Source organism: Gopherus evgoodei, chromosome 5 (assembly GCF_007399415.2).
Source record: "Gopherus evgoodei ecotype Sinaloan lineage chromosome 5, rGopEvg1_v1.p, whole genome shotgun sequence".
NCBI classification, from domain to species: Eukaryota; Metazoa; Chordata; order Testudines; family Testudinidae; genus Gopherus; species Gopherus evgoodei.
The window spans coordinates 73,079,517-73,104,523 of NC_044326.1; the positions used below are offsets into that span (position 1 = coordinate 73,079,517).

The window sequence follows — 25,007 nt, forward strand, 5'->3', positions numbered from 1 at the left end:
GCACCCCAGCGCTCGCTGTGACAGCATAGGAGATAGTTGCATAGAGCCCTGGCGCTGCCCCAGTTGGGGTAGCCTAACTGCAGCTGTACGTCCTCGCTGCCTTATTAGCTCCCACATCGGCATCCCCATGGAGCCCGAGCCACCTCCCCCCACTTTCTCCACCTGGCGACATTTCGGTGTGGATGAAAGTTGGATTAGGGATAAGACTGGAGTTATACCTAACTAATGGTACGGGTTAAAATGAGCATTCACAACAACAACGGGATTAAACTAGAACCCTACTAAATCAGGGTCCATTTCAGGCACTTTCATGGTCATAGGATTTTAAAAATGTAAATTTCATTATTTCAGATATTGAAGTATGAAATTTCACGGGGCTGTAATTGTACACAAAAGGTGGGCAGGGGGATTGTCGTACTCTACCCTTCTGCCTTCAGAAATGGGCAACTGGAGTGTGGCGGCTGCTGGCTGGGAGCCCAACTCTGAAGGCAGAGCCACTGCCAGCAGCAGCGCAGAAGTCAGGGTGGTATGTATTGCCATGCTTACTTCTCCATTGCTGCCTTCAGAGCTGGGCCCTAGCTCTGCAGCTGCCATTCTCTGACTCTCCGGCTCTGAAGGCAACAGTGTAGAAGTGAGGGTGGTGTGGTATGGTTTTGCCACCCTTACTTCTGCGCTGCTGCTGGGGCGCTGCCTTCAAAGCTGCGCGCCCGGCCAACAGCCCTCGCTCTCTGGCCGTGCAGCACTGAAGGCATTGCAGAAGGAAGGCTGACAATGCTGTGACCCCTAAAATAACCTTGCAGCCCCCTTGCAACTCCCTTTTGTGTCAGGACCCCCAATTTGAGAATACTGGTCTCCTGTGAAATCTCTGTTCTATAGGGTGCTGGTTCTAGCTTGTTTTATTGGAAAAGATCTGCCCACGGGTGTGGGCCAGGTTCTGACTCTGCCCCCACTCAGGGCCAGTAGCCTGCTTTCATGAGGGTGTCCACGTAGCATGAGCTGAGACTGCCCCTACATGGAGTGCAGCTATGTGCAGGTAGGCAAGAAAGCTGGGCAGGTAAATTAAGCCTAGCCAAACTGACCATTCCCATTGAAGTGGATGGGACTGAGTTGACAGGCCTAGTTGACTTAAGGTGTGATCAAATCCTCTCCAGGACCACTTGGTAGAGGACACCCTCTACCTAATGCCATTGTGACAGATGCAGTGAACTCCTGGGGCCAGCAACATCATTCTAAGTCCATCCCTTATGACAGGGATTGGAAGTGCCTTGACTTATTTGGACAAATGGCTTACTCTTCTGCTACTCTGCAATTTAGAATTGCAAACTACCAGGCCTTAAAAGCAAAATATGATTACATGAACTATAACAAACTTAATGTCTTTATTGACCATCTCCTGGGATCACCCTGGGAACAATTTCGAGTCATTATCAACAAAGGGCAGTTGGGCAAAACAGCACTCCAGATAGTGCTTGACACAGTGGCCTGGTCCATCTCAACAGTGGTAGTGAGTGGTGAGCTTCGTGGTTGCATCTTGCAGGCTTCCCAAAGGAGGTGCAACCAGCTGTCAAAGATCTCCCCTTCTAAGGCTTTATATTGTTTTCTGAGAAGACCAGCATGTCGCTCCACACATTTAAGGACTCCAGAGCCACACTTTGGTCACTGGGGATCTGTACGTGCAGACAAAGAGAAAATTTAGTCCTCAGTCTTCTCCACAGACTGCATACCCACAGGTCCCACCACAATGCTACTATGAGCCACAAAGAAAGAAATCCAGATTCTAGAGGTACAAACCATTAGACCTTCAGTTTTCATCATCACAATCTGCAGCTTCAGAACATCAATTTGACATCCTGGTTGAGGCCTTTGACATCAGCTGCACTTCCCAACCCATTGTATCTCTTTGGATGCTACCTTGCTTTGTTCTGCCTTAACTGGAAACATAAACACCTGACAGATGTGTGTTTTGGAGATTATCTCCAATGGGTGTTCGATCCACTTCAACTCTCTCTCTCCCCCTCACCCCTGTCACCTTCCAGTGACCCTTCTCACAAGAGACTGTTATAACAGGAGTTCTTGATAGGAACCTACTGAGGGCAGTTCACCTGTGCAGCACTAAGTAGCCTTGAGGCAGAGCATGAGGAGGGGGAGAGCACATGTGCAGGCTGAACAGACAATGCTACCAAAGATCTCCAATCAGAAGCACAGGGATACATATACACCAACAGTGGAACATCCATAGGGGGACACATCTTGAAGAACTATCATTACTGCACAAGGTGAGTAACTTATTTTCCCTCTAGCCACACCTCCCAAATGACCTGCACTCTAGCCCCGCCAAGCCTGACACCTACTGCAGGCATTGCAGGATGGGGCTGATTGAGCCCATAGTAACAACCCTTTCCTGGCTACTGTGGGGTTTGTATACCTTCTCCCAGTGACCAGCTGTCAGTGCTTGTCATCTTGGGCTTTGGAAACTCCACTCCATTCCTGAGGCAGTTCATTAAGAGAAATGGGAAGCGTAAGACTGACAGAGAGGAAGGGACATCTGGTGGCAATTAAGCTGAAGAGCAGTTTAAGGAGAAAGGTAAAAATACAAAAGCAGATGAGAGCAAATAAGTTTGTAGACTTATTGGGAGTTATTCCTTTTTCCATCATTTAGATAATGAGACCTGTCAGTATATCACTACAGAAGTACCTAAAAGAAGTAGAGGTATGAACAAGTAGCTAGCGAATTAAAGGAAAAGAATAGAATAAGATTCCATGAAAAAGGAGATAATGAATATTAAAGCAGTTGTCTTTTAGATGATGATAATTGTTAGTAGATTAAAAATCTAAGTAGCCCAACCCCATCCTCCTCCTAAATCATCTCTCCGGCAGGCACAAAGGAATAGAATGAGCTCCATCTCAAATGTTTTAGGCCAGGTTGGGGAACTTGTGGGAGTTTTGCTGAGACTTTATTTTGGACCATTGTGGGTGCTGTAAAGAGAAAAGAGCTAGTGTGTAACAGTCTGGAAAGAGACATAGCAGCAGCTTGAGATAATATCAACTGCCAGGCTTTTTGTCTTGTAAAATATAAACTATTAATGACAGTTTTTGAAGATTTTCTTTTTCTGAAACATAAATAATTATTTTATTCCCATTAGCCCTTTGCCCTTTCCTTATGTATTTTATCAATAGGTACAAAATGTTCTTTGATATTGGAGTTAACACTCATACCTATAGTACCAGATACACATGCACACGTAAAATCCACAATGTATCTTACTCTGTCTTTTAGATCGCTGGATATGCTTAGTTTAAAATAAATGTATTTATACTACATTCAGTGCTCAGAAACTCATGCGCACACACGTAAGTACAACTCACCATGCATCCCTGTTTATACTCAGATGCATTAACACACACGTTTGCGTGCATAAGCCCATATACAACAACCTCTTTATATGCTGACCATAATGTAACACAGCAAGCAGTTGACTGCATACATATACAGGAACATACATATACATGCACCAGTCCTATACTTAAAGGCATCCAACACTAGGGATTCATATGCATGGGATTACAGACACACATACACAGCCATGTCATATGTGAAAATTTAGGCACAAGCACAGAAACATGGGTGGCCACTCAGAAACAAGCATGGAAAAAGACATGTATATATATGGTCATGCAGGCATAGCCATATACACAGAGACAGATAGCATTACGTCCTTATATGCATGTAGACAGATGCCATGCACAGATGTCCATTCAAAGGCACACATCTGCATGTATGGGATGCATGCAGACACATGCTCATTCATGAACATGTGAAACGATACATACAGAATGTGTGCATGCACACACATACTCTGAGGCACAAGTATGCATACACTACATAGGGTTGCAAACTCTGAAGCTATTCAGGAAGATTTTTTTCCTAGATGAAGTAATGTAATTTTCTTAAAATATCCTATTAAAATCTCCAGATTGCTTTCAATAGTCACTGGGAGATGGATGCAGATTTTGAGAGACTCCAGGCCAATCCTGGAAGGTTGGCAAACCCTAAATGGACTCGCCGGCCATTCACAGACACTGATACAGCACAGCTATGCAAATACCCTCCTCCATCAATCATCTAGCCCCGGGGCCCGACTTGCCCCGCCCTGGGCGCGTGGAACCTGCCTCTCTCCGCTCTTTGCTGTCACGTGCTGCTTTTCTCCTCGTTACCACGGTGAAGTCACAATCGCTGTCCCGCTCGCTGAGAGGCGCAGCCGAACATGCTTGGCTCGTATCATCCAATGGGAGCCCGGCGTTGGGGACGCGCTCACCCATTCCGGTTTGAGGTGGGTCTGTAGCTAAGTTGGGTTGAGCGAAGAGCGCCGTGGTTGCTGCTGCGGTAGTAGCAGGGGAAGGTGAGTTGAGAAGGGGGCGCGGCGGTTGTCGGAGCCGGCTTCTAGGGAGCAGCTCGTCTCCCTTGCCAAGCCAGGAGCGGGGTTTGGCCGTTGCAGCGCCTGCCCGCCTCTGGGGTGGGGGGTCTCGGTCTCTGCGGTGCAGCTGTGGGCGCTGCTGATCGAAGCAGGCGGGGCGGGTGTGTGGGCTGGTGCAGCGGGGGGCGGGCCGTTAATTCGTAGCTCTGGGGGAGAGGGCGGCTCTGGGGCTCACTGTCCTTATGAGGGCGGCGGCCCTTGGTCCGTTGGTCACCGCTGCCGGCTCCTCACATCACATCGGCTGCCTGTGGGCTGCTGGAGACAAGTGTAACCCACGGGCACCGGAGTCAGGTTCTGTCTTCTGGGTCTTAGGCCTTCACCTGCAGCCCTGACTTGCGAGGGCCCCTTGGGGAGTAGCTCTGTTTGGCGTGGCCTGGCCCCTCCCCACTCGTGTTTGTTTCCATTTCTGTTTGCCCTCCACTTAGCCGTGGTGCCAGCCGCAGTGCTATCTCTGACCTCCTCGCCCATAATTAGCTTTGTTCCTCAGCTCTAGTTTCCATCCTGCCTTTTGTGCACCCTGATGTCTTTCCTGTACAGATCGGCAAAGCCGTCACCCTCCCCGGTTCAGATCCCTTTTTAAGACACCCGTTTACCATGATGTCTGCAAGAAACTAAGCATCTAATTAGGACCAAACTCTGGTGCTTGTATTTGGTTGGGCTGTGCTTAGCCTCAGCTCTTCTCCTCCCAAAAGCTTATTAGTTACTAAAAGGTAGTTTACCTCATTTTGGGATAGCTCCGAGCAATAACCTTTAAGTATAGCTAATAGCTCCAAATTAGCTTGACTAAAAACAGAGCTTGTTAAACTTAGATGATGAACTACAGAAAGTAATAAATGGAAAACTTAATACTGCAGTTGAAGATCATCTCTGTCTGTACAGTAACACCTCACTTAGTCGTTCCGCTTAACATTGTTTCGTTGCTGATCAATTAGGGAGCATACTCATTTAAAGTTGTGCAATGCTCCACTCTTACGCTGTTTGGCTGCCTGCTTTCTCCACAGCTGGTGGCCTCCCTGTGGCCCCCTCTCTCCAGTGCCTCCCGTCGGCCGGGAGACTCTGCAGATCAGCACCTTCCCCCATCTCCTCCTGCCTGTTGGAGGCAGAAGGGAGTGGGAGGAGCAAGGACTCTGCGAGCCTCCCCCCTCCATGCAGCAATCAGCTGGCTTAGCATTTAGAAGGGAGGGAAGAAAGAGGAGAGGGGCCAGGATGCAGCAAGTAAAGGGGGAGGAGGTGGGGGGGAGAGAAGAGGCCAGTCAAGGGTGGGGGCTTGAGGGAAGGAAGGGAGTAGGCGGGCTGAAAGTTGACCCCCCCCCCCGCCTCTGGTGCTTGCAGAGTAAAGGAAGCTGCCCTGGAACCCAACCCCCCACCTTTACATTAATTCTTATGGGGAAACTGGTTTCGCTTAACATGGTTTTACTTAAAGTCCCATTTTTCAGGAACATAACTACAATGTTGAGGAATTACTGTACTATACTGGGTTGAGTATCAGAGAGGTAGCTGTGTTAGTCTGGTTCTGTAAAAGCAGCAAAGAATCCTGTGGCACCTTATAGACTAACAGACGTTTTGGAGCATGAGCTTTAGTGGGTGAATACCCACTTCATCAGATGCATGTAGTGGAAATTTCCAGGGGCAGGTGTATATATGCAGGCAAGGTAGAGATAATGAGGTAGTTCAATCAGGGAGGATGAGGCCCTGTTCTAGCAGTTGAGGTGTGAAAGCCAAGGGAGGAGAAACTGATTTTGTAATTGGCAAGCCATTCACAGTCTTTGTTTAATCCTGAGCTGCTGATGTCAAATTTGCAGATGAACTGAAGCTCAGCAGTTTCTCTTTGAAATCTGGTCTGAAGTTTTTTTGCTGCAGGATGGCCACCTTAAGGTCTGCTATAGTGTGGCCAGGGAGGTTGAAGTGTTCTCCTACAGGTTTTTGTATATTGCCATTCCTAATATCTGAATATACTGGGTTGGTAGAAAGACTCTCTTTGCTGCAAGTAGTACCTAAGAAGAAAATTGAGTTTGAACTGGTTCCTCTTTCTGTTATACATTTTTCTCTTGCCCAGCCATAGGTGTGTCTCCTTTCTCTTAATATGACCACACTTAGGCCTGGTCTACACTATGTGTGGGGGGAATCCATCTAAGTTACACAACTTCAGCAATGTGACTAACGTAGTTGAAATCGATGTACTTAGATCGACTTGCTGTGGTGTCTTCACTGCCGTGAGTCGACTGCTGTTGCTCCGCTCCGCCTGCGCCTCTCATGGCAGTGGAGTACAGGAGTCAGCAGGAGAGCACTCAAGGGTTGTTTTATTGCATCTAGATTTGATGCGATAAATCGACCCCTGCTGGATTGATTGCTGCTCGCTGATCTGGCTGGTAGTGTAGACATACCTTCAGTTGGTAGATCTCAGTTACTTCCTTTTGGTAACTCTGGCTAGTTTGTCTGACTGCTTGAGTTTGATCAAATGTTCTTCCTACCCTTCTGAGTTATTTTAGTCTATCTTGGGGTGAGCAAACTTTTGGTCGAGGGCCACATCAGGGAATAGAAATTGTATAGTGGGCCATGAATGCTCACAAAGTGGCATTGGGAGCAGGAGGGGATGCGGCTTGGGTGGGCTGGGGATGAGAGGTTTGGGGTGCAGGAGAGTGCTCCGGGCTGAGATCAAGGGTTTGGAGAGGGGGTTGTGACCTGGAGAGAGGCTCGGAGGGTGCAGGCTCCGAGTGGCGCTTACTTCAAGTGGCTCCTGAAAGCAGTGGCATGTCCCTTCTCCGGTGACTATGTGGAGGTGCCGCCAGACGGTTCTGCACCCTGCCCCGTCTGCAGGCACCACCCCTGCAGCTCCCACTAGAGCACGTAGGAGCTGGTGCGGGACCAGGCCGCAGGTTCCGGGAGCCGCATGGTGCAGCCTCTGCCCCAGTGCCCCATCAGGAGCAGGGCTGAGCTGCGTTGTACGGCCCCCGGTGGGAGTAGGCCAGATTAAAACGGCTCTGTCCCGTGGACTGTGGTTTGCCCACACTTGGTCTATCTCCTTTCTGTCTCCATTTCTCAGCCTAAGATAATCTTTAAAACTGGGTTCTCCTTCTCTTTATATATAATGGTAAGTGAAGAGTGTAAAAGCCAAGTCATGCTTATAGAACTCAGTAGATTTTAGTAAATACGTAATGTGGCGTGCAAAGTCTTGATTGCTGGTGATTATGTGAGAGAGAAAACAAGAACTAACTGTTGGAGCCTAAAGTTGAGTGCAGCCTGGCAGTTAGATTATTTTCTTACTTGTGAACTGTGCAAATTTTGATATAGAATTACCAAGAGACAGTAAACTGTTGATTACTGATTACTCTCGCCCCTTGCTCCACCGATATGGCCACTAGGTGCCCGTTATCTACCGGGTAATGAGCGTTGGGGTAGGGCGGAGGTTCGATCACTGGATGCCCTGGGGGGGTGTCAAGTGCCCACGGGTAGTGACGGAGAACACGCAAGCAATCACTCTTAGTGTTTAAGAGAATAAGGGTTTATTAAATGAATCACAGATAAGGATAAGGGATAACACGATTAGTTACAGCTGGGGCTTACAATACACTACCAAAGCAAATAATACAAATACTGCAATTACAAATAAAAGCTGGCCTTGGTATTTTTCCAAGTCCCAATAGTTATTCAGGTCGTTCCAGGGGTTAGTAGAAGTGATATTGGTGCTATTAGTAATCATAAATGCAGCAACTAATTTCCCTAAATAAAGTGTGAGGCTCAACTGATCCCCCTTGCTTTCAAGATTTCCTGGTCAACGGGTTTCCCCTAGCAGGAGTCTTGGGGCGGCTGGAATCAGTCTTTGCCTCTTATCTACCAGTACAGAATACTTAACAGCTAATTATACTTACACATACAAACCACAAAAGTTTCATTACGGCCGGCAAGCGGTTAGGCTTCAGGAAACGCGTGAGCCGAGAGAGTCTTCAGGGTGATCAGGCCTGGATACGGTTTCGACAGGAATTCGGGGGCTCTCCGCCCGTCCCCGGGAGGGGACCGGCAATATATAGTAAATTTGTCGTCATAGTTGTGATAAGCCAATTGGGGGTCGCGAGTGGCAAATGCCCATACAAGGGAGGCAGACGGGCCCCAACATCCCTACCCAGGAAGCAACTGTCGTGAGGGGAACTTTGTCCCCTCCAGGCTGGCCGACCACAAGGCTGCTTTTCCTGTTGCAAGTTCTGCTTTCTGAGCAGCTACGTGACCAGTGGCAGTTCTGAGAGCTGGGGGAAAAATCCGTTGGGGGGTGGAGGCCGGAGCACCCGTAGTCTGGCCCTGGGGCCCCACTTGGGGGTCTAACATGCCCCCATGCTCCGGCCGACAACACCCCACGTACCTAAACCTCAGTGTCTGAGTCAGCATCCGCCCCTACGAGCGGACGTTTCTCAGTAGCCGAGGCAATAAGGGCACTTCCCACCATCCGCCGAACACAGGCCTTAACAAAAGCGCACCCAAGGCAGAGGAGGCAGAGGCCCACCACAAGCGACACAAAAAGGGATTGAAAATAAGCCTTATAGGCTCCAAGCCCCAACCACTTCAGCCATGACCAGAAGCGGAAGGTCTCTCTGGACTCTCGCACAGCGGTTCCTAAGGCCTTAAGATCATCAATTACTTCAGTTAAGTTTCCAGAAATAGAAGAAAGAGAGATACAGCACTTATCTTTAAACTGGGGATACATAGATACAAGGGTTTTACAAAAATCCCGTGATTGTAACAAAAATTGTATCATTAAGCGATTCTGAAAAGAATAATCTGCTAATTCACCTAGCCGCTGATTAACTAAACTAAAGCCTTTTGCAGTAGTATTGGCAAGCATTTCAGTAGCCAGTGATTGGAATAATACTTGCTCACGCAATAACATGTACCCCACGGGGTTAAACGAGACCACTGAAGAAACCATAGAGGACAACGCCCCCCTTCGCCCTCTCCCACCATCCCCAAGAACGTCGAACCCTCCCGGCTGAACTGGGCTGCCAGGTTTTAACATAAACACCGCCCCCTTTTATCAGGATAGAGCCAATGGTACATATGCCTTTGGGGTTGGGGGGGAGTGCCGCAAAGGCAACCTCGCCACATAGCCAAAAATGACCGGGTCGTAATTTGTTTAGAACCCAATTAGAATAAAAATAGGTGTGCCTAAGAGGGTTAAAAAAGGTGCTAAAGGGTGGGTCCCAGACATCTATTTCCACGACAGTTTTATGACTATTGGCAAGGGGGTGTCCCGATCCATAACAACGTCACCGTGGAGACACGTTGCCATAGACAAGGGTTGGGAACAATTCGGATACGTGCCGACCCAATGAGGTGAGTCTGACAGGTTTTTATGTCCCTCCCTGCCGTAAAATGCCAACAATGGGACGCCATGGGTCTCTGTGCAGGTGACAAGGGGAGTGGGTCCTGCAGCGTGCTCTAGTTCTCTTAAAATAGGGAAGACAAGAGGGGAAAAAATGGGGTTAAAAGGTCATTTTCTGCAACCTGTCCACTGCGCGGTAGGGAGCCACTGAGCTGAGGGGGAAAGAGCAAGAGCAATAAGGGGACCATTAATACTACTAAAGTTTAACACCTAACGCAATAATCAAACAAAGGCCTATTTACAGACAGCTTGTTAGAACATGCAAGGCAATTATCAGAGGTCAGCGAAGATAAGTCGATTGTTTCCTCCCAGGGCTTCTGATCCAATAGGCTGCCAAACAGAAGCTGATGGGCATTTTCGCCCACAGGATCCGTCTCAGGTTCAGCAGAGGTGGGCCCCTCGGTCCTCGTTCTGGCTTCCTGCCGCTATGGCGACACTGTAAGACAGAACAGAAGGCGGCCTTATGGCCCCCCGTTAGTTCGCTCTGACTCAGAACGTTTGCTATCCAGTTGTGGTGGACCAAGGTGTGGGTGCCCTGGGCATCCACAACCGTCTAGGTATTGGGATATTACCTGCACTTACAATTTGTGCGGCGTAGGGTCCCGGCGACCTGAGGCCTGTGGCTCAGCCACCCAGACTAGTTGGTCAGGGTGATATACGGGAGTCCAGGGACCTCTAGGTCTGGGGCTGATTTCCGGCCAACGAGAATAGTTTGCATTGAGGGAGATAAGAACCTGGGGTAATAGCGCACTCCAGCCCTTATAGTCATCGTTGGGATTAACTGAACGTATCATGGTTTTCAGAACCCCGATTTTCCGCTCTACAACACCGTTACTTTCGGGGTGATACTTCAAGTGAATATGGAGGGAAGCCCCCCATCCCAGCACTAATGCTTCGAAACGTTTGCTGGTAAACGGGGGTCCTCCATCTGCTTGAACCTCGGAGGGCACACCCCATGCTGCAGCCACCTGTTGCAGCGCCCCAGCCACGGCCGCAGCCGTGGTGGTATTCAGGGGAATGCAGTGAGTTTGACGGGAGCCCAAATCTACCACTACCAGAGCCTTAGGGTGGCGACGGGCTCCGGGTAGGGGTCCCATTAAATCTATTTGCCACACCGCGCCAGGAGGGAAGTACTCTGCAGCGTACGCCCACCGCTCGTAGCGCGGGCGGTTTTGGGACTTGATTTGTGCACACTTAAGGCAGGCCTGCACGACTCTTTCGCAGTCTTGCCGCCGCACCTCAGGCTTTCCCTGAGCACCTAGGGCTAATTGATTGTATAGGCGGCCGCTAGGCAAATGCCCCCAATCCTCATGAAGCCATTGGAGGAATGGGTCGGTGTTAAGCTGGGGCTGTTGCCCCAGGCACACTTGGGGTGGTGCCTGAATTTCCCTCATTCTGTGATCCAATTCGGAGTGGAGGGGGTTAGAGTCAGGACGATGTGACGGGCAATGGGTTACAAACCAGGGCCGTGGAAACTTACGTACGAGGTCGAAAATAGTCTCCCACAGGGGCGTAAATGCTGTGGGGTTAGCCTCTCCTGTGAGGATGCTGAGACAAAATTGTGAGTCTATACCCAGCACGACCTGAGCAGAAATGGAATGGGCCTGGGTAACGTGCTGGGCAGCGAGAAGAACCACCATGAACTTCGCTATGCTGGGCCGATGAACCGGGGGAGGAGGTCAACCTGGAAGTGGTCGCATTTAGCACAGAGGACACCTGCCCGGGGGGTCGGGGAAGTGCCCCCATCAGATACAATCCAGGGGTCATATTTTGTTTCATATACACAGGGGCTCCGAGGCTATGGGAATCGGACATCGTTTGGCAGCGATTTAAGCGTCCATTCCCGCCACGTGATCTCCCCCACATAACACAGCTGTTGCCACGTTAGGCTGGTTCCATGAAAACTGGAGGGGGCAACCGCGTGAGCCAAGGAATGAGGTGTACCTCAGGGCCAATCAGGGTATCCTTACTAGATAGCGGGGCCCAAATGCGTGCCTCACCTGCGGCTAGTAACATGCGTCCTATGGGCCCGTATCGATACTGAGGGCCCTTGAGCCGTCGGGCCCAGTTATAGACCGGTTGCCCGTCCTGTGATACTGAGTACCCATAGTGATGTTGTGTAAAGAAAAGGGTGATGGTAAAAGGTGAGTCCCTTTTGTATCGGGCCAGCCGTGGGTTAGAGGCAAACCAAGTGGCTATCGTTCAAGGCTTTTTTGGGCTTCAGGACTCCATATTTCCCGTTTCCGTTTGGACGAAAGGGTTCCTGGATCACCTCCAGGTCTACAAGGTGTTTATCTGGGCTGAAGTGTCTGTGATAATTAATTAGGCCTAAGAGCCTTTGCAGTTGCTTTTATTCTCGGGCGGGTCTTACCCAAGGATCTAGAATCCCGAGGTGGGTGGCCACAGTCGTAGGGTCATAATGTTGGCCTAAGAAGGAAAGCTTTGAGGAGTGCACGAGGTGGCTTTTTGCCTCATTAATTCGCCACCCATTGGCCTTTGTTCGGCTACCACGGCGTTAGTTACGTGCTGAACTATGGGTTCGTTGGGCCCACTTACAATTTGTCGTCCACATAGGCTAAAATGGTGGTGCCCCCAGGGCTTCTACCCCTTTTAAGGTCTTCGCAAGAGCGGCCGTTGCAAGGACTGGGGCATTACAGAACCCCTGAGGGCACACCTTCCACTGGTACTGCGCGCCCTGGAAGCGAAATTTAAGATTGGGGTTTGTCCTCCAAAGGGATTTGATAGAACATATCCTTTAAATCCAGGGTGCAGGCCCCACCTCCCACCGGCATCACTTAGCTGCTGCCGTATTTTCTGGAATGGTGGCTGGGCCTGCAAACGGGAGGTGTCGGACTCGGCTATTTGCCTGTCTATAGTCAATGACCAATCGAAATTCAGAGGGGTTGCCGGGCTTGGGGATACCCCAGCCGGGAGATAGATAGTTGGACGCGGTCGCCTGTGCTATCCGTCCCTCCCTTAACAACTGGCTCGAGCAGCTGCTTAATGAGGGGGATGCCTTCAGGCTTCGTGGGAATAGGGGAAAATTCCATTAAACTGTTATTAACAAGCTCGGGGCTATAAGGGGGGCGGTCATCGGGTGACAGGGCGACAGGCAGGGCCTGACAGACCTGTTTTTGTAATCGCAGTCGTTTTATATCCCCAACCCCCAACAAATTTGTTCCTCCCAACAATGCCTTTACTTTTCGCTTGTACCCCTTATGAATTAAAGTAAAGCTGACTACAGGCTTTTCTTCAATACTGTTAAGACCCTGAACAAACATAGTAGAACTTGTGGGTACGTGGGGCACCATCGGATTTTATACGGAGATTTGAGCTCCGGTGTCCAACAGAAAGGATACAGGGGTGTAAGGGGGTTTGGGACCAGCTACTAATAGGGTGTGGAGGGTCGGTCGTCCCAAGTCTCTGTGGAGGCCGGGGCGCACCCGGCCTCTACTCGTTTTTTGTCCTCAAATAGTCATCCCAATCCTTCCATCCTAACTGTTTTCCCAAATCTTGCTGTTGGGTAATCAGACATCTTCCGCAGTGCCTCCTTGGGGATCCCTTATGTAATAGGAACCCAAAAGCGCCCCTTTCAGCCTTGGTTCGTTCAGGGTGTTTAGGCTGACCCTTATTAACAGGGTTCTCAGCTGGAAGGGCTGAAATGGGATTCTTCGGGGTCGGTGGCATTCGGAGACGGGACACGGCCTCATATAAGGTAATAAGGGGTTGCCCCCACTCAACTTTGCAACAGCAGGAGTCCCCCTGTGTCAATCGGTGGGGCGCCCTCTACGGCCAAGTCCCACGCGTCCCGGTGGACCGGGATTTCAGTAGGGTCTGTGACATAAATAAAGGGGACACCTGTCTGAACCTGTTCGTCGCTTAAATTTAACGGCACCGCTTGTGCATCCCACGTTACGATGGACGCTCCGGCAATAGCCCAGATGATCTCATGGGGTGTATTTACGCTGCCAGGAGGCACATACAGTCCCCTAAAACTGCCTTTCATGGTCAAGACGGCCGCGGCCGGGGTGGTAATCGGCCATAGCTGATTCCCAAGAGATGATGACCTGGGAACCCCGACGCCCAATTGGACGTCTTGGCCAGAACAGCGGCTTCGTCCCTGTCTACCGTCTCTGCCCCGTGATCCAGGGCCAGACGACCCAGCCACACTAGGGGTGCCTCGCCCTCCCTGCGCCTCGTGTCTGCCACAAATTCCTTCATCTCCGCCTTGGTGCGAGTTCGATACTCGGTAGTCGTAACTGTCTGACCTGTCTCATAATCCACCTTACTTTTAGTGATAGCAACGGGCATTGCCTCCATCTGCCTCTCCTGCTCAGGCGCAGGTGGGGCTGAGGGGAGAGCAGGGGGGAGAGCAGGGTAGATCGAAGGGGGAGCTTCATAGGGGGGTGGGCTTTTACCAGCCTGACTCCCGTCCTCCTGCTCCTTGTCACTTATCTCACTTTCTACACTGTCGGTACCGCTCGCAGCGGCTTGTTTAGCAGCAAACATAGTGCTTCCATGAAGGACCGCACAGAGGTCCAGCGCTTTGTTAAGTGCACTGAACAAGACCGTGGACACGTCCTCCGACTTAAACTCGTCTGGTCTAAGTTTCTTTGTCCGCCTGGTCTGCTCTAATTCCTGCAGTAACTGGGCTAGCAACCCGTGGGCAGGATCACCTGGCTGTACCCGGGGCGGGGGTATGAGTTTAGAAACGGTGGCCCCGGATTTTTTGATGATGATCCGGCTACACTCCTTCCAGATGCCTGATGGTGTCTCAGTCCGACTAGTTTCCGCAACCCCCGTGCACTGGGGTTGCAGGGAACCATCGGCCGGCTGACACTTAAAGGTGGGATGGCAGTGGAGGAGGCATCCTACGGCAGGTAGGGTTAATGAGGTAGTATAGCTTTTCGACCCTGACCCTGACTCTATAGTACAAACCCAATCTAGGGTGGGCCTCGCAGACTGTCTGCTGGCCACTTGGTGAAATTGTAAGTGTTGAAATTGCTCGAGCTCAGATTGTTCACGGTCCCCACTACACCACGGGCACTGACCCTCCCGAAGGCATCCTGTTCGTGACGCCATGTTGATACTGATTACTCTCGCCCCTGCTCCCCACCGATATGGCCACCAGGTGCCCGTTATCTACCGGGTAATGAGCGTTGGGGTAGGGCGGAGGTTCGATCACTGGATGCCCTGGGGGGGTGTCAAGTGCCCACGGGTAGTGACGGAGAACACGCAAGCAATCACTCTTAGTGTTTAAGAGAATAAGGGTTTATTAAATGAATCACAGATAAGGATAAGGGATAACACGATTAGTTACAGCTGGGCTTACAATACACTACCAAAGCAAATAATACAAATACTGCAATTACAATAAAAGCTGGCCTTGGTATTTTTCCAAGTCCCAATAGTTATTCAGGTCGTTCAGGGGTTAGTAGAAGTGATATTGGTGCTATTAGTAATCATAAATGCAGCAACTAATTTCCCTAAATAAAGTGTGAGGCTCAACTGATCCCCTTGCTTTCAAGATTTCCTGGTCAACGGGTTCCCCTAGCAGGAGTCTTGGGGCGGCTGGAATCAGTCTTGCCTCTTATCTACCAGTACAGAATACTTAACAGCTAATTATACTTACACATACAAACCACAAAGTTCATTACGGCCGGCAAGCGGTTAGGCTTCAGGAAACGCATGAGCCGAGAGAGTCTTCAGGGTGATCAGGCCTGATACGGTTTTCGACAGGAATTCGGGGGCTCTCCGCCCGTCCCCGGGAGGGGACCGGCAATATATAGTAAATTTGTCGTCATAGTTTGTGATAAGCCAATTGGGGGGGTCGCGAGTGGCAAATGCCCATACAAGGGAGGCAGACGGGCCCCAACATCCCTACCCAGGAAGCAACTGTCGTGAGGGGAACTTTGTCCCTCCAGGCTGGCCGACCACAAGGCTGCTTTTCCTGTTGCAAGTTCTGCTTTCTGAGCAGCTACGTGACCAGTGGCAGTTCTGAGAGCTGGGGGAAAAATCCGTTGGGGGGTGGAGGCCGGAGCACCCGTAGTCTGGCCCTGGGGCCCCACTTGGGGGTCTAACATAAACATATAAAAATTAAGCCTTTTTTTTAACGTACTGCAGTTCTGAAGACTGATACAAAAAAGTTAGATTAGTTTGTCCCAATATTTGATCTTACCTTTTGTGAGGTAGCATTAGGTAGGGCATAGGAGTTGCAGTTCAGGTGACCTGAGTTCTGTTCCCAGCTCCAGTACTAATTTGCTTTTTGACCTTGAGTTAGTTATTTAATCTCTTGACACATCTCTCTTCCCATCTTTAAAAATTTATCTAATTACCGGTATGTTTTTTTGCAGAGCATATTAAGATCTGCTGATGAACAGTGGTAAGTACTATTTTGATTTAAAAAAACATGGATTCTAACACACCAACTTTTCACTCTTTGTCTTGAATACTGTTAATATACAAGTTCTAGGTGAACTTGGTAAAAGACTTAGGGTGGGACTGTCACTTGCTATGTGTACATTTCTCTTTCCTCAAAGATTTAGTCATAATGGAGGCCTTTGTTGAACTCTGAAGTAAAAATAAAATTACCATTGACTTCAGTGAAGCCAGGATTTCATCTTCAGTCTTGAAATTAAAAATGTAAAGTCACTATATTTTATTGATGAAACGATATATATAAGAAACTTGTGTTAGAATGTTTTCCATAAACTGGTAATAATAGAAGATACTTGTCATTAACTCTTTGATTTGCACAGTGAGTAAGATAGGGTTACATAGTGAATTAGACCTGGGTCTTGTGGATCTGCGCCTTAATTTTGGCTGAAATCAGTTTGCGTTTATTGTGGTGTTACGAAGTGCACAGTTGAGTCCTCCACAGAGTGGACAATAAGGGTAGTGAAGCAGGAGTGTGCAGTGAAGGAAGCAGGGCTATATTCTGCAAACACTGAAAATAATCATGTGTTACATGGCACCCAGCTTATATACTGAACGAGGCAGCTCTGTGGGAAATAATATAATAAGAGTATGTTGTAATGCATGTATTCATAGGAAGCAGAATTGAGAATTTGTAGACAATCTCAACTTTTCTACTTCCAAACTTTTTTGAGGGCTTCACTTTTCCACATATACAAAAGTACATATTAAAAAAGGGGTCAGCAACCTTTCAGAAGTGGTGTGCTGAGTATTCATTTATTCACTCTGAGTTAAGGTTCCACATGCCGGTAATACATTTTAACGTTTTTAGAAGGTCTCTTTCTAGAAGTCTATAATGTATAACTAAACAATTGTTGTATGTAAAGTAAATAAGGTTTTAAAAACGCTTAAGAAGCTTCATTTAAAATTAAATTAAAATGCAGAGCCCCCCCCCCGCCCCCCTGAACCGGTGACTAGGACCTGGGCAGTGTGAGTGCCACTGAAAATCGGCTTGTGTGCCACCTTCGGCACTCGTGCCATAGGTTGCTTACCCCTGCATTAAAAGTATGTTTAACATGTTTTTTGTCTGAGTGTTGATGGAGGAAAATCCAGTCATGGTCTCAAAGGAGTTTGCTATCCAAATAGATAGATAATACAGTGCAAACACATATTGCACAAGGAGACCGTAAGATGACTATATAACAAAGTGGTGAAGATCTGAAAAGTACATAAATGTCACCTGTCTCTTTAAGGAGGATAAGTGATTAAAAACTTCACATAAGTCTTCTGGAAGGTTTTGATGGAAGTGAAGACAGGCTAAACTTCAAGTCCCGGTGCCAGTTTATAGCTAAATAATTTTGTCTAATTTCCAGCATAGGTATTCTGGTGCTTTTTTAATAAAATGTATTTAAGTATTCCCACTCTCTTCCTGAAGTGGTCTTCCCCAATAATATTAAGGGAGTGGTAAAAGAAGCTAAGTGCTGTAGATCTAAGTGATGCTTGCCTTCTAGTTGAAGCAAAAAATATGGCACTGAATACTGACTCTACTTGGAGACTGAACGGACTCACTTTATTTGTTTTCTGACTGTCTACCTGCATTTCATCAAGATGAAAGAGCTGAACCATGTATGGCAATATAGCCCCCTTTCTAGACCATTCAAGCAGTGTGGGTGAGAAGTTGAGATTTGGGTTCACTGACTTGCAGAGGAGAAATCAAGTTTCTTATGGAATTGAAGAGACAAATAGATTAGAAACTAAAGTGAAATGCATAACTTGAGCTGGCAGACACTAAACTTGATTATTCAGTTAACAGAGTATGCTCTGTTTTTTGCCCAGCCCTTGTGTAAGGATGCCTTAGAAAAAGAACCATGGAGAAATATATTAAGGTGCAGAAGATTGGTGAAGGATCCTTTGGAAAAGCAATTCTGGTCAAAGCTAAAGAAAACAGCAGACAGTATGTTATTAAGGAGATAAACATCTGTAAGGTGAGTGATATTATTAAGTACACCTCTACCCTGCTATAACGCAACCCGATATAACACGAGCCGCTGCAGGGAGCCCTGGGCCCTTTAAATCACCACCGGAAGCCTGCTAACGCTACCTTGGGGCTATGGCAGCAGGGCTCGGGCTGCGCTTTAAAGGGGCCGGGGCTCCGGTTGCTGCGGGGAGCCCCGGGCCCTTTAAATCCCGTTGGAGCTCTGCCACCACTAGCCCGGGGCTGCGGCAGAGGGGCTCACCGGCAATTTCAAGGGCCCAGGGCTCCGGCTGCTGTGGGGATCTCCAAGCCCTTTAAATCCTGGTGGAGCTCTGCTGCTGCTACCCTGATATAATGAGGTTTCAGCTATAACACGGTAGGGATTTTTGGCTCCCCATGACTGCGTTATAGTGGGGTAGAGGTATATCAGTATGTTGTTGTTTTTTTGTAATCCTGCTCTCAAAAACAGTATCTGTTGTTGTTTTTATTTATTTTTTTGTTTTTTAAGATGTCCAATAAAGAGAGAGAAGAATCAAGGCGAGAAGTTGCTGTGTTGGCAAACATGAAACATCCAAATATTGTACTGTATCGGGAATCATTTGAAGGTAAGATTCAAAACTACTTATTGGAACCTGAACTAGTGAATGTACAGTAATATTAAAATACAAGTGGTGATCTATGCATTTTTTTTTAAATTACATGTGATTTGAAAAACAAATCTTCCTAATATTTTCCCCTCATCTCCTTAACAGTCTCAGTTCCTTCTGGTCTGTAATTTTTGTAAGCCACTGCTTCCAAAAAATAACCAAACCATAACACCACCACCTACTATATGTTTGTTTCATATGCTCCTTCCCTTTACGTGTCTAAACATTTTTTTTGGATGAGGTTTAATGTAAGTGAAAAGTCCATGAGTTCTTGTTCCTGCTGGGAAGGTCCAACCAGATTTTTTTTTCTTCCAATATGTATGTCTATCCTAAGCTCTACATGCCTGTACTCAAACTAAAGTCAAATATGACTGACCCAGCTAACTGACCTCTGCCTACAAGAAATCCAGGACAGTAAGCTACTCCATACCATCACCACAGAGCTTGAAAGGTGCATGAAGCGTGTAGCTTGCCCTGATGACTTTTGATTGATTTGAGGATGGGAATTACTTTCAAAATCAAGGATCCTCAGGGAAGACCTGTAAATATCAACTGGCTTGAAAAGATTGAAGGTGTTGGTGATAAGCTGTTTTAGAGCACTGCCACAGTGGGTATCACAAGAATAAGCAGACCAGATAAGGAGTCAAACATGCTATTGTGAAACAGTGTTTGAAAGCAGCTGAAAATATGAACGTGACCTATGTGCACATCTGGGGTTCCCCATGATTTAAACAGAATAATCATACATTCCTTATGATTGTTTTACTTTCTATATTCATTTATTTTGTAACTGTACAAGTACAATTCCATGCAACAATAACTTCATTGAAACATAGGGCTGGAAGGGACCTTAAGAAGTCATCTAGTCCAGCTGTGTTGTGACAGGACCAAGTATACTTACATCATCCCCGACAGATGTTCTAACCTGTTCTTAAAAACCTCCAATTACGGGAATTCCACAACCTCCTTAGGAAGTCTTTTCTAGTGCTTAACTGTCCTTGTAGTTAGTGGGGGGGGAGGGGTTCGTAATATTTGACCTAAATCTCCCTTTGTGCAGATTTAAGCTGATGGCTTCTTGTCCTACCTTCATTGGGCATGGAGAACGGTTGATCACTGTCTTCCTTGTAACAGACCTTGGCATATCTGAAGACTGTGGAATCAGGTCCTCTCCTCGGTCTTCTCTTGACTCTCTCCAGTGTGTGCAATCCTTCTTAAAGTGTGGCACCTGGAACTAGACACAGTACTGCAGATGAGGCCTCATCAGTGCTGAATAGAGTGGGAAAATTACCTCCCATTTCTTATGCACAGCCCTCCTGTTAATATCATATTGAGAGATCTCCTGGTACCCAGTACAGTATCACCTTGTTACCCCTGCCTCTAGCAAGAGGGAATATTGCCTGGTGGCTGGTGTTGGCCTGGTAACACAACCATCCTGTCAGTTACTCAAGCACTCTCCTCCAGGCTATGCTAGCCCTTTCTTTGACTTGTAGGTTTACAAGAAATGCACCTGAGTCCCCTGGATACATTCCCCTGTTATGTCCTGCCCAACACTGGCTATTCACAGAAATCCCAGATCCCCTGTTCCCAGAGGAACAGTGTAACCCGATTTACCAGCTTTTCCTTAAATTATCACTCTGGTAAAATGCACGGCACTTATGAATAAGGCTGCAAGTTTGTCATGGAAGTCACAGATTCTGTGACTTTCTGGGACCTCCGTGACTTCTGCAGTGGCTGGTGTAGCTGGACCAGGGGCCGCCTGAGCAGCTCAGACAGCGGTTGGGCCAGCCACACCGGCTGCTGCTGGGGCAGTCTCAGGCCACCATGCTTCCCACTCTTTCAGCAGCAGCAGGAGTTTGGGTGTAGGAGGGGGCTCAGGGCTGGGCAAGAGGTTGGGGCACGGGAGGGGTGAGGACTCCGGGTAGCGTTTACCTCAAGAGGCTCCCCAGAAGTGGCGACATGTCCCTCCCTCAGTTCCTAGGTGTAGGCACGGCCAGGCAGCTCTGCGCACTGCCTTTGCCTGCAGACGCCGCCCCCACAGTTCCTCTTGGTTCCAGTTACTGGCCAATGGGAGTTGCAAAGCCTATGTTCAGGACGGTGGCAGTGCATGGAGCCCCCGGCCACAGAATTATGATCCTTCTGTTACCCCAGATCCTTTTCTGCAGTATGACTGCCTACCAAGTTGGGGATGTTAGATGGGGTGGGGCAGAGAATTCTTTCCTGGGTGTCCTCGCTGGTGAGTGTTGCCCACGTGCTCAGGGTTTAACTGATCGCTATATTTGGGGTTGGAAAGGAATTTTCGGAAAGGGTGTGGGATGTTGTAAGCATGCATTTCTAGGTCTCGAGCTTCTTGAAGAATTATCACCATACGTGAATCTTTTTGTTGTGTTGTTCTACCCATCATTGAAAGGAAGGACACACTGGGATGGCCCAGTGGCCCCTAACATCATATGAAGTGTTGGTTTTATGTGATATGGAGTGAAGAATGCCACTTACTGAATCATCAATGCCAACAATGGAAACTGCAATATAAGCAGTTTGCCTGAAGCTTGGCAAATAAATAATTTATAACTGTTTCTTCACTTGTAGTTTTAGTCTTTGAACTTACTGTGTCTTTGCTATGATGTAAAAAAAAATGTTAAGATTTTCAGAAAACTTTTGCATCAGTATTTGTCATGAAGTATTGAAGTATCTCTTGTTTTTATAGAAAATGGCTCTCTCTATATAGTGATGGATTACTGCGAAGGAGGGGACCTATTTAGACGAATAAATGCTCAGAAAGGCATCTTGTTCTCAGAAGATCAGGTAGTGGGAATTTTGGGCTGTAATTTACATTCTACAGTTTCTGAGCAGAAGAACACTTAAATTGAGTACACCTCTACCCCAATATAACGCTGTCCTAGGGAGTCAAAAAATCTTACCACTTTATAAATGAAACTGTGTTATATCGAACTTGCTTTGATCTGCCAGAGTGCACAGCCCCACCCCTCTGGAGCGCTGCTTTACCGCTTTATATCCGAATTCATGTTATATCAGGTTGCATTATATTGGGGTAGAGGTGTAGTTTTGGATCAGCTTGGTGAATATGGTTATTTTAATATAGATAAAAGCTGATTGTTATAGCTATAAAGTGCTAAGAACTTCATACTACTTGAAACATAGACCACGATTTATAATTGGAACTACAATAAAGGAGACATTCTAGGTCAGTGGTCCCAGCGTGGTGCCCGTGGGTGCAACTCTCGCCCGCCAGGTCATTTATGTGTGCCGCCTCCGTGCACAGCAGAGGAGAGAAGCCTCGGCCCCGCACCTATGGGGACAGAGAACTCTGGGGCTGCACGGTGGTAGTGTTCTCTGCCCGTGGCAGGCACAGGGCTGCGACTTCTCTCCATGCTTCAAAGCCGGAGAGAAGCCCTGATCCTGCCCCTGTTGGGGACGAGAACTCCGGAGCTGCAGGCTGCGAGCCACCAGTTGTTCTCGGTCCCCGACAGGCATGGGGCCTGCCTAGTGCCCAGCATGGAAGAAAAACCGGAGCCCTGTGCTTGCCAGGGACAGAGAACTCCAAGACTGCAGGCTGCGGGCGCCAGCGTTCTCTGTCCCTGGCAGGCGCGGGGCTGTGGCTTCTCTGGGGCTGCAGGCACTGGTGTTCTCTGTCCCCGGCAGGGACCGCAGCCACGGCTTCTCTCCGGCTTCAAAGCCGGAGAGAAGCTGCCACCCCACCCCTGCTGGGGACAGAGAGCTCCCGGGCTGCAGGCTTCATTCTGTGTTAAAGTAAGAATAATAAATATATTTGGACCTGCAGTTCAACAGTGTTTGACTTTTTTAAAATAAGATGAAAACTGTTTGATATTTATGTTGTAAGAACTCCTTGATTTTTCTTACAGATAGATTAAAAAAGAGCAAATTCACATGGAAAAGTGAAAGAGTAATTGCCGAATAATTTAATTAATACCTTTTTACATATAAAATTACTCTTTTTATCTTATGGTTTAATATACTGATGTAATATTAAATATGATTTTTTTGTATTATTTAATAAGCCTTGAAAAATTGTTGATGCCCACCACACTCTTGTGAAAACATGAATGTGCTACTGGCCACAAAAAGGTTGGGGACCACTGTTCTAGGTGAATCAAACCTTAAAACTGTTGGATTTTCTTTTTTCCTTTTCTTTCACTGGTTTGATGTTGGGCTTCTGATATGCTTTTTGTTACTTTAATGAAATCAAGGATACAAAACTTGAAGATTTACATCATATTAAATCCATTAACTCAAAAGTTCTTCAAAAGGGAAAATCTCGGTCTTGGAAATGTGTATATGGGATCTTTTTCTTCATGTGGTCATACGCTGGGATATTAGTCAAGGAGTTGTGAAGTCTCTGAGGATTTTGTCTTTATGCTACAAATAAGCAGAGAAGAGAATCTGGCAATACTCTTGGCTGGCAGGGGTTGGGAATACATTGGGCTTTTGCTCGCAGTATAGAGAGACGGCAGAGGATGAACAAGAAAATCACATCAGAAAAACACTTTTAAACTTATCTTCTAAATCTTACCAGTTAATTAGGACTACTACTAGAGAGATGCTAAATGTGGCGGTGAAAGTGTTAATAGAATTATAGCACAATACTGATGTCTATGTATATTGGTAATTTGAAAAGATGAAGTGCTTAACTACTATACTTTTAATTTTTTTTAAGGATGGAAAAGTTTACCTTTTTTGTTAAAATCGGAAAAGCCATGAAATGAGAACTATCAAACTACGTTTTGCTTGCTTGGAATCAGTCTCGTAATTTTATACTGTTTTGTCATTTCTGTAATTAAGATCAGGTTTTTTTTTTTATATGAAAGTGAAGAGTAGCATAGTATAAAATTGATAAAAGTATAGATGCTAGTAGGAGAGCTTTAGCCTTTTTTATGTTTAATTTCTTAATGGACTACAAGAAGACACTTTTATTTTGGTCTGCCGTTGAGATGCTGTGTTGCTGTAACCGAGAGGTATTCCCACAAAAAAATAGAATTTTAAAGATGAAAAGCCATGTTCTAAAAAAATTATAACCCAATTATATGCATACACACAGTTTTATCATAACTTTTAAAGATAGTAAACAGGTGAGGTCAGTAGAACTTGAATAAGGTTAATCCTTGTTTTATTTTTAACAGATTTGAAAACTGCATGTGGGTGTATAAATAAAAATAGGACACTAACTCTACCTTTCTCTGTTACTTTTAGATCATGGATTGGTTTGTACAGATTTGTTTAGCACTAAAACATGTACATGACAGAAAAATTTTGCATCGAGATATAAAGTCACAGGTACGCTGGATGTTATCTTCAAGTTGAACTGCAGTAGAGTTATTTTACTTTATTTTGATTGATTGCTATTTCCCAACCAGGTAGGGGAAATAACCTGGTCTTATGTATAATACCCAACTCCCATTGACTTCAGTGGGCCTTCAATCAGACCCTGTTGTCTGCTGCACAAGATGTGCTGCTCAAGTGAACACAAGCAGAATGCCACCTAGATGGGACACAGGCTACCTGTGTTCCATTTATTTTTAAATATAAATATACAAAACATTCCTGTGGTAGTGAAGTACAATTTGGCTAAATCCCTAGTTAAATAACTTCCTTCTGGAATTTTATATTAAATACTACTGACAAATACTAAGATAACAACCAGTAGCACCTGCTCACTGAAGATTTTTGGGACTGGATTTTAGCTTTGAGTTATTTATGACATTTTTTACAATCAAGAAAAAGAGCTGTGAGGAAGCCTTTCATGCTTGGATTGTGTGGGTTCTTCTGCGCTACCAATACAGCTGCAATGGGACACAGTTACTACATGGCTTCTATTTGTATAGATGGGATGTTAATGCAGTTTTTTAAATAAATGTTAGGTATGTAGGCTCTACAAAATGAAGACTGAAACATCTTTAAAGTCTAGTCTACTATGGGTTACCAAACCACCACCAACACAATATGCATGTATATTTTATTGTTTCTCCCTGCTCTCTGCAGTTTATGCTGCTAAATGCTGAAATTTTATCAGATTCCTGCTTTATGAATCTTTCAGAGCAGAATACCTGTATATTTCTAGAAGTGCCTTCTTACAAGAACAGAACAGGCAG

At 46.9% G+C, this 25,007-nt stretch overlaps 1 protein-coding gene across 1 annotated transcript in view; it reads left to right on the forward strand.

Moving 5' to 3' along the window:
- Positions 1-4,034: 4,034 nt before the first annotated feature.
- The window catches only part of NEK1 (NIMA related kinase 1), a 126,753-nt gene continuing 105,780 nt past the window's right edge, over positions 4,035-25,007 (forward strand). Inside the window, 6 exon segments of the mRNA XM_030563916.1 lie at positions 4,035-4,400; positions 16,200-16,228; positions 18,097-18,245; positions 18,744-18,840; positions 21,587-21,684; positions 24,109-24,192. Coding sequence (XP_030419776.1) covers positions 18,129-18,245; positions 18,744-18,840; positions 21,587-21,684; positions 24,109-24,192 — 396 coding nt within the window. The 5' untranslated portion in view covers positions 4,035-4,400; positions 16,200-16,228; positions 18,097-18,128.